This window comes from Thunnus maccoyii, chromosome 1, assembly GCF_910596095.1.
Source record: "Thunnus maccoyii chromosome 1, fThuMac1.1, whole genome shotgun sequence".
Lineage (NCBI taxonomy): Eukaryota > Metazoa > Chordata > Actinopteri > Scombriformes > Scombridae > Thunnus > Thunnus maccoyii.
The window spans coordinates 40,036,193-40,046,355 of record NC_056533.1 but is presented as its reverse complement, the minus strand read 5'-3'; the positions used below and the strand labels follow the sequence as shown (position 1 = coordinate 40,046,355).

The 10,163-nt window shown below is 43.2% G+C and overlaps 1 protein-coding gene across 1 annotated transcript in view; it reads right to left on the bottom strand.

The window, feature by feature from the left end:
* Positions 1 to 939: 939 nt before the first annotated feature.
* The window catches only part of slc9a5 (solute carrier family 9 member A5), a 34,632-nt gene continuing 25,408 nt past the window's right edge, over positions 940 to 10,163 (bottom strand). The window contains exons 11-16 of the mRNA XM_042420248.1: positions 9,876 to 9,967; positions 7,877 to 8,003; positions 6,829 to 6,978; positions 6,082 to 6,151; positions 5,539 to 5,667; positions 940 to 5,454 (exon numbers count right to left, since the gene is read on the bottom strand). Of these exons, the coding sequence (XP_042276182.1) occupies positions 4,886 to 5,454; positions 5,539 to 5,667; positions 6,082 to 6,151; positions 6,829 to 6,978; positions 7,877 to 8,003; positions 9,876 to 9,967 (1,137 nt within the window). The 3' untranslated portion in view covers positions 940 to 4,885. The remainder of the gene's footprint in view (positions 5,455 to 5,538; positions 5,668 to 6,081; positions 6,152 to 6,828; positions 6,979 to 7,876; positions 8,004 to 9,875; positions 9,968 to 10,163) is intronic.

Sequence of the window (10,163 nt, the reverse complement as noted above, 5' to 3'; positions counted from 1 at the left end):
AACCTTCAAGTATTTTGCTTGTTTTGTCTTCATCATATTTTGGAAATTGCAAATAAATGTCTTCCTGTTTTCCCCTCATGCAGCAGTGATGAGTGTTGTACACAAACTGGACCCTAGTTTGAACAAAACCTTTTCCTTGAAGGCATGGTCTGACTGCCACGTTAGCTACCATGGTAACAGAGCTTGGTTTGAACGCCATCTTTGTGAGGCCACAAAGCCAGGGTTACACCCAAGGTTAGGTGGCTAACCCGCTAATCCTGTTCAGTAAGACAGAACACTGGTACTGTTCCACATCCCTGTCAGAATGTGTTCTCAGGATTATCATGGTATTAAGTTTGTCAGTATTACTCATTATTACTTATTACTTTTAGCCTTTTGCAGGAGGACAGTGTTACTGTACGTATAAGAAACCTTTTCTGACCAGCCATTCTCTAGGGTAGGTTTGGCTAACTTGCTGTAATATCTGTATTGTCCACAAGAGAGAATCCACATAAATCCTTTGCTTAAGCATAAGTAACAATAACACACTTTTATAATTATCAGTTACAAGTCCTACATTCAGTGCAGATGTATTAGAAGTGAAATAAGCATCAAAAGTAAAAGTGTGAACATTATTGAGCACTGCAACATAATCAGACCACATCTTTAATCTGTAAGCAGCATTTTAATGTTGTCTACTTTACATACTGAGGCAGTTTCACTTATACCAATTTAATATACAGGTTTTGTTTCTGGTATGTGAATCTGCAAAGTTATTTAACTGATTAGTAACTACAGTCATCAGATGGAGTAAAAAATACAATATTTCCCTCTAACATGTAGTGCAGGAAAATGGAAGTATTTAAGTTAAATAAAACAGTACTTCTGCAAAAACCACATGTCGTCCTGAACTCCTTTGGACTGAAGCAGGTATCAGTAAAGAAACACAGAGGCAGCTGGTTTCATTCAGAAAACACACCTTACATTTATTGACTTGACTCTTAGTTCTCTGGGCAGAAGCCAAAGCTAACAAACATTTGGCACAAAGGCGGATACGTTTCATTCGATTTTTCCACACAACAACCTGAATCACAGATGAAACAAAAACCTCTGAAACAAAAAGAGATGTTATCTCTGCAGCACATTCTTGTGTCTGTGTCCAATTAAAGAATAACAGAGTAAGTGCAGCATGAAAGAACAGTAAAACAGCCACACTGACAGCTGGATGAAACACTGCAGTGAGGATCAACAGGACAGGTTTCTAAGGTTTCTGAGCTGGAACTAAACTGTTACCCCACCTCACAACTGGTCTGGTGTCAGCTCCAGTTCAAGTATCTATATGACATAAAGGCATTTCTACATGCAGCAACATGTTTCTGTTTTTGTCTGTTATTACAGTCACTGCGGTACAATGAGGCAATGAGAAAGACAACACAGAGCGTGAGCAGCCCCGCAGCCTGCTGCACCAGCTGAACATTCAGCTGTAAAGAAGTCGACAGTAAAGTTTAATCAGGGTTTTAATCCAACAGCAGCTGAACTAACAGAAAGAATTGAGTCCAGAGTGACCTGCAGTGAAACAGCATCATCTTATAGCTTGTAAGATTCAGCTTCTTTTTTCACCTGACACATTATTGTCTCTGTGTTTAAATCCTCCTCCTCTTTTTTACCCAAATGGTTCGGGTTAGTTTAACCAGTCAGTTAACTAAAGCATCAGTGCTGTTGCTATGGTTACCTGCAGTTTAATATACTGGCTAGAGCTTTGATTTAGAAAAGTGGTTAAACTGTTGACCTGAAGTACGTTTGAGGTTTGTTTGAGCAGTAAGAACTGTTCAGTTCGTACAGTTTTACAGTTGTAAGATTGTAGAACTTCTCTCCTCAGTGTTTAAAAGAGAAAACCATAAACGATAAAACACTTTTAAAGACTGAATTCTGAAAACGACACAGTAGTCTACATGTATCCATTAAACAGGAGAATATAATTCTTGTGTTTTGTCAGTGGCAGTTAATGTGTTGAACTTTATTGATAGTTTGTTCTTAACGTCATGTCTTATGGGAAGTGACATAATTATCATTTTTCAGATTGTAAATATGATTCACATCAACATCCAAGTCATGACACCTCCGATATATCTGACTTAATGGCACGGGAGAGCCTGAAAAGGCAAACATACTGTACAGATCGCACAAAGTCCATCATCAAGGTAAACACTGCTTTATGGGATATTGTGCTATGTTGACTAGGAACAGTGTTTTTAACTCTTTCATCAACCGACTGTCTCTCAACATATGACTGATGTTATTCATTCAATCAAATAAGAGTGTTTTGTTAGCGAGGTAATATTACTTTTTCTAGTTTGTTCGTGTTCATTAAAACCAACATGGATCTGTTTTGGGATCCAAAAAGAACAGCTGAGAGTAAGACTGAGTCTCCATCTAATGAGTAAAAAAAGCACCAGCAAGACAAGACTGAACAGTCACAAGTCTTATCTTTCTCTGGAGAATTAGCTCTACAGTATTAACACTGCATGTTGTCTGCAACAGTAAAACATTTATGACTGATGTTGTTTGCGGTGAGTGAAGGGTTGGCTCAGATTTGCACATTGGTTTTGGAGGGTGCAGAATGGGAATAGGAGTATTTTTTTACCCTCTACCTGAAATGCACGATGTTATGCACATTAGTGTCATGATTTGGGACTAAACCTCCCCTCACAGAGGAGGACAAACAGGCTTCAAGCTGAAGTTAAACTGCTGCAGCGGCTGCAGGACTTTGAATCAGATTGAAGAAGCTGAAGCTGACATTAAGGCGAACAGACTCTTTGGCAAAACGAGAGACGACAGACTGAAAACTAAAGAAACAATCACAGAAACATCTTTACTTTCAGCGTGCACCCGACCTGCTGGTGGAATAATAAACCTGTAGACAGTCTGATGATTGGCCTCCTCCTACACACACACACTCACTCACACACACACACACTCACACAGCAACACAGACACGACTGAGTAAGGCAGTTATAGACAGATACACACTGTATAAATGTTCATTATGCTCTTTTTTTTATACACTTTGGTCGTTCAAAATAAACTACTCTGTAGATTTTATATATTTTCAGCTTTACAAAATACATTTTTAGAATTTATATGAGCAGCTTTGATAGAATAAATATACATGTCAGATGTGTGGATGCATATTTGCACCTGTTTGGAAAGAAAAGCAGAGAAATAAAGGTTTTAAAAGTTTAGAGTGTGACTGCAGGTGAAGCTGTGCAGTGTTCAGACTGATCTCCATTAAATAATATTTCTCATGCTTCATTTCTACCTGCTGTGATAACATCTTACTCACCAACCTAATAGCTGAGATAAAAAACACTGAACATGATGAGAACAATTATATAACTGATAGAAATGAAACAAAACTACGATGACCCAAAATGTAATAAAGAGGATTTATCCAGCAGTGTTCACCCTCAGCAGGATTTAAGGTTTTGATTGATTACATAGTTTTAATTGCAGGACTGATCAATACTGCACTGGTTTTCCTGTAAAGACCTAAAGAAGCTGATCCTGTTCATGAATGCTTCAATGATTCTGTTACAAGGACCAACAGCGCCCCCTGATCACCAGTTTGGGATCTGTTGGACACAATAACAAATTCAGAGTGTTTATTTAATGTCTGGTGATATTCTGCATTTTTCTTCATGTTCAGACTCAAACCAGCAATTCATTGATCTTCTAACAAGTACTGTGATATATCTTCTTTGTCCAAACTATTAAAAACACGTCAGTGAGTCAGATGATGATCCTTCATCACCATGAACGTGTCTGTATTACTGACACCGAGCTGCTATCAAAACGCTTCCAGCAGCAGGAAGCTGTGAACGCTTGGATGGAAACTTGTGACAAACCTGTCGCAAGAAGACGTCGCTTCGTTTTAAGGGGTCAAAGGTTAAAAGGTTTGGGAACCGCTGCACTAGAGCATCAACTGTGGATTCAAAATAATCCCCAACAAATGTTTGTTTGGTAAAAACTACAGTGAGCTGCTGTTTGAGGACATTTTGTAAATGAAATGACATATTTGTGAGGAGTTTGAGGATAAACATGAGAAGTAAAATATAGAATAACACCAGACTCATACTTTAAAATGTGGAGCCTTAAAGAGTAACTTCACCTGACCTCCAGTGCTTTAACGTCTCACCTCGCTGCAGTGATGTAGACGTGACATCACTGGTGGGTGTGGTCAGAGGTGACACACGGCTGTTCAGGCTGCTGTTAAAGTGACTCTTTGAATGAACTGTTGACCCGGCCAACAGAGAATAACAAAGTCATGGATGTGACCGTGTTTCTTTTTAGTGTGTCATGTGATTGACGGGACAACAGCAGAAGAAGAAAAAATGAAACATCTCTACTGACAGCAACTACTGACACCTGTCCGCTGTCTGTTCCTCTAATCTGAAAACACCTTTGAGAACACATACATGCTGGTGATGTGCAGCTCAGAGCGGCAGTGATTGGATGGACTAACAGGTGACCTCTGACCCCTGCAGCCTGGTCACCTCAGGATGGACTCAGATTACAGATTGAGCTCTATGTACTGGTCGGACTGGTCGGAAGATATCTGAATCTTCGTTGGGCCAAAAACTAGATGTGCTAACTGCTAACACGTGGATAAGACAAAGACAACGACAGGACTGATGGTTATCAGATCAGATGGACATGAAGCTGCAGGAGAGGAAATCTCAGGTGAGCTGAGAACATAGCGAGCTGGTTTCCTATTGGACGGCCTGACAGGCAGCACGCCGCCTGATGTGTGTGTGTGTGTGTCAGTGAAAGTGTCCTGAAGCTGCTGATTGGTGGAGAACAGTTCCTGCTCCGCCCCGCAGGTGACGGATGTTTTACTGATCTGTGGTTAAAGCTGGGTGGGGCCTCGGCTGTGCGGCTCGCTGCCAGGAGGCGGCGCCGTCACCAGGCTCCTCAGGTACACGCACGGGTTCCTCCGCCTGCCCGAGCCGGGTGGCAGCGGCGGCGGCGGAAGAGAGCCGGGGGGCCTCAGGGATGACATGAGTGGCTGCATCTCCTGCAAGACTCCACTTTCCTCCTCCTCCTCCTCTTCCTCCTTCTTCTTCTCTGGGAAGCAGAAGGAGCCCTGACCCAGTGGCGCTCCGATGGAGGAGGTGCTGCCCGTCACGCTGCTCGGCGGGGTGTAGGAGGCGGGACGGGCTGCGCCCAGTCTGGAGAGGGCGCTCACCCGCGGGTGGACGGGCTCGGCAGGGGCCGGCGGCGAGGAGATGCTCTCCAGGGAGGAGATGCTCTGGTTCCAGGCCTGCTGGAGGTCCACAGGGATGATCTTCGTGGCCTCCACAGACACACAGGGAGGCGGCGAGCCCACGCTGCCCTTCCACGGCAAATGGCTGTGTCCGCTGGTGGGCGATGGCGGGGCGGCTGATGGACTCGGACACCCGTCCAGAGCTGCTGGGACTGCAGGAGGACAGAGGATCATTACTGTCAGCGTCCACACACACACACACTTTTAAAAAAAAGTCATTTCTTCTGTGTTTTTACCTGATTTGGGTCGCTGTTTTGGTGTCTCGGCCTTGCGAGCTACGAAGGTGATCCCGACGTCTTCCTCCTTCTCAGGGTCCGAGTGTTCGGCTTTCTCCTCCTCCGACTCCACAGGAACAACCACCGGATCTGAGGAACAACCACAGTGTCAACATCTGCGGCTGCTCTGGATCCTGGATGTCGTAGACGTGAACAATCCTTTTCTTTCATGCACCTTTTTCCAATCTTCTCGTTTGTTTAAACTGTATTTCAGTTTATTTATTTATCTTTCATCCTGAATATAAAACTTCTTCATGTAATGTTATAAATGAGTCAGCTGCAGTTTTCTAGTCTGACCTTCTTTTCTGTTTCCTGTCTGGACTAAAGTGTAACAACAAGCAATAAATTGATCCATAAACTGATGATGAAGATTACTTTCAGGCCTACAGATGAACCCTCCCTCAGCCAGAGAGAAGCAGTGAAAGTCTGCAGATGTTTTTGCAGCAGGATGATTTAGCTCCTTTCTCTGTAACTCGCCGCAACCAGCGTCTTTATTTGCGTTACCTTTGTCCTGCCAGCTGACGTTGCGTCTGGGTTTGTCGCTGCCGTCCTCCTTGGCGTCGGATCCTCGCCGCTGTTGAAAGCAGGACAGAATAATCACGTCAATTAACCTGCAGCCATAACAGGAAGCGGGAGCCTTCAATCAGCGCGCCGCCGTGTCTTTCATAACAGCGAGTGGTGAAAGCTGCGCTGCTGTCATTAAAGAAATGTCTGACAAATGAACAGTGGGAGATGTCAGCAGACCCAAGCTGCTCATTACAGCTAAACATGTGTTTCATAAAGCCAGAGGAGTGTGATGGTTGGTGAGGACTGCAGAGAGCACACTCACTCCGCATCACTGTAACCTTTGACCTTTGTCTCTGCAGGGAGGAGACTGTGGGTGAACTGGTCAGTAGAGGCTGGATTAATAGAACCAGTCGCTTCACTGATACATCTAGAAAGTATCAGTCAAGTTATTTCTTTCTCGGTGTTTATTCAGCCTTTAATCTGTGTAATTATTCAGTCTTGTGTTTTTGTGGTATAAATAAAGCTTGTATAATCAGCTGTTATTCCGTTTTAGTTGTAAAACAAACAAAGCAAAAGTGAGACGACTCAAACTGATGTTGTTACTGCATCTCAAACATCCTTCCAGCTCACTGTGATGAAGCTTCTTGTATCTCTCTGGTTGTTTCCATGAATCTCAGATTAATAAAACTTGACTGATCCCTGTAGAGAGTAAAAATGAATAAACATGATGAAAGTCTGTCTTGCCTTCTTGAGGCTGCGCTCCTTCTTGTGTCGTTTGTGTCGGGTGGATTTGAACGTCTCCATGCGGCTCTTCATGTTCCTCTGAAACACCTCCCGATCCTGACGCTCCTTCTCCCCCAGAGGCATGAAGTGACGGCTGTAGTGCGACTGATACTAAACAACACAAGATAACACACACACGACAACGTTACAATAACTGCACTCCATTTGTCTATGGCGGCATGCTGCTTGTTATGTAGCAGGCGGCATGCGAGGCAGCTGATACGACACTGATCTCCATCAGCTGATGGATGATAATTTGAGAAAAGCAGCCGTCCTTGTTGAGGTCGAGATATCACCAGAAATCAATCTGAACAATGTCACTCAAAGGAAACACATTCAATATCACTGACTGAATGTTAGTATTGAATATTGTGAAAACTGGACAAACTATCACTTAAACAACATATTAAAACATGACTCACACTGTATGCAACTATCAGTGACAGCAAACTTTATACTTTACTCAAATAGCAAGTGCTGGTGAGGTCGTTACATTAACTGTTATGTTTGGACTCAGTGTAGCTGAACTATGTTCAACATGAAGGCTGTTTACAGTCTCGCTGCCATTTTCAGACTCGTCGATTCAAGTCGGCAACAGCTGAACACGCCGTTTGTGTTCCAAATTTAAATGGAGCAGAAACCACGACTGTGCGGCACAAATGGCAGGTTGGTTATGGAGTAATACTCCAAGGATAAATCTGGGTGGGAAAGTGAAGAAGCAGCGCTGAGGTGCCCTTGAGCAAGGCCCTTAACTCCAACTGCTCCAGTGGAGCTGCTCATCAGACTGTGGTTGTACTGGGCAGCTTCCAGGTGTGAATGTGTAACTGTGTGAACGTGATCAGGGCGAAAAAGAGCGTCGCTCTCCGAGAAACTCACCTGAATAAATAAACGTTAAAAAACAAAACAAAATGTGTGTGTGTATGTGTGTGTGTGTGTGTATATGTGTGTGTGTGTGTGTGTGTGTGTGTGTGTGTGTGTGTGTGTGTGTGTGTGTGTGTGTGTGTGTTACCCGTCTCCGGGGTTTGTACAGGTTTCCAGTGAGGACGTGATGCGTCTCGGTGTCTTCCTCCACTTTGGCCCCGGGGACATTATCGATCACCTGGAGGTCCAGACACACACCGCTGCCGTTCTCACGCCTGCAACACACCAACAACATGCCAACAACACGCCAGCAACACGCCAACAACACACCAACAACACGCCAACAACACACCAACAACACGCCAACAACACGCCAACAACACGCCAACAACATGCCAACAACACACCAACAACACGCCAGCAACACGCCAACAACACACCAACAACACGCCAACAACACACCAACAACACACCAACAACACGCCAACAACACACCAACAACACACCAACAACACGCCAACAACACACCAACAACACACCAACAACACGCCAACAACACGCCAACAACACACCAACATCATGCCAACAACACACCAACAAGCCGCCAACAACACACCAACAACACACCAACACAGTTAACACAGTACTATTAAACTCCTTTTGAGTCAGCAGAGCAGCTGAAATTGACTTATTGTCGTCTTATTCAATCAACTCTTTTGCTTTTTAATTATTTTAGTGAACATCAGTCTCCAAATCCATATTTACCATCCTGTACAGTTGTCAATCATTTGTGAAGCACTTTGAATTGCATTTGATTTGTATAAATAAAGTTTGATTGATTGATTGATTGATAATTGACATGTTTATCAAGAGGGATAATATTTAATTTTAAAGTAGTGGAGCTAAAAGTGTAAAGTCATTGATAACAGCTGAACGCCTGCAGCAAGAGAAGCGAGAAGATGACAGACTCTATCAGTCAGTTATGATTGTGTGCCTGTAATTCATATCATTGTTATTGATTTCTCTTTTCAGAACCACACTATGCTCTATGTTCATTATATATTATTCATACAGTCCTTTGTTTTGGTCCTCACCGACAGAGTTTGATATTTCTTGCGGATTTGTTTTATATGAACTTGCTGGTATATTAGGCTTCCACCCTAGTACTGTAAATAAAGCCGAGTACCACTCGCTGCAAGCTGGAAGTCTGATGTGAAAATAGTCGTAACTGGTCATCAGTTATTTAGATTAACATTATTTATTAGTATAGATTATATTCTGTCTCTCAGTAACAGCAGTATAAATATACAGACAGGTGACACATTAAAGGAAAACCTGGTCCAGGTCTGAGTGCTGGACCCCTACAGTGAGGGGGTCTGGGGGCTCTGTTATACTGGCATGGTTTGGGTCCACTTGTCCCCTTAGAGGGAAGGGTCACTGCTGATCAATACAAAGTATTTGTGAGTGATCAGCTTTATCCTGTGATGAAACATGTCTGTCCTGATGGGAGTGGTCTCTTCCAGGGTGAATCACATGTTACGACCTTCACAGTCACCAGATCTCAACCCAGCTGACGTGTTAGACAGCGCTCTTCATCATCATCATCACAACACCACATGAGGAAGATCTTTATGAACGATGATGTTCAGAGACTGTAGGATCAATAACAAGGAGTTCTGAAGATGCTCTGGTGACACGTGGTGACCCAACACCTTACTGACACACTTTATGTTGGATTTTTCTTTAATTTGTCACCCATCTGTATATACTATAGTATAGTATATATACTATAGTATATACTATATATATTATATATTGTCTCTCAGGAATGAAATAACAGCAGTATAAACTATATAAGGTCTTCTCTGAAAAGTCAGGAAACAACCTGAGCAGGTGACCAGTTGATATCATTTCTCTGCACTCAGTGGAACTAAATGTTGTAAATGTTAATGTTAATGTTAATGTATTATTTAGTTATAGTAGGTGTCACTTTGATTTCATGTGCACACACATTAAGCTTCAAACAGCCCTTTGAAGCAGTGAGGACTGGCCACAAAACTAATTGGTCCTCACAAAGATAGCAATACAAGACACACACACACACACACACACACACACACACACACACACACAGTCATGTGACTCACAGGTAGTTGGTGACGTTGGTGACCTCAGGAAATGAGGCTCTGCTGGCCATCGAGGGCAGAGACAGCCTGGCTGAGGTCAGGACGTTCCCACCCTACACACACACACACACACACACACACACACACACACACACACACACACACACACACAGAATTTATTAGGATTATAATTGAGAGACTGGTGTGTTGTCCATCATGCGTCTGCAACAATAAAGCAGCAGTTCGTTGTGTGATTCAGCGTCTGCATAGACAGTAACTGAACTACATTTCCCATAAGCCCCAGAGTCT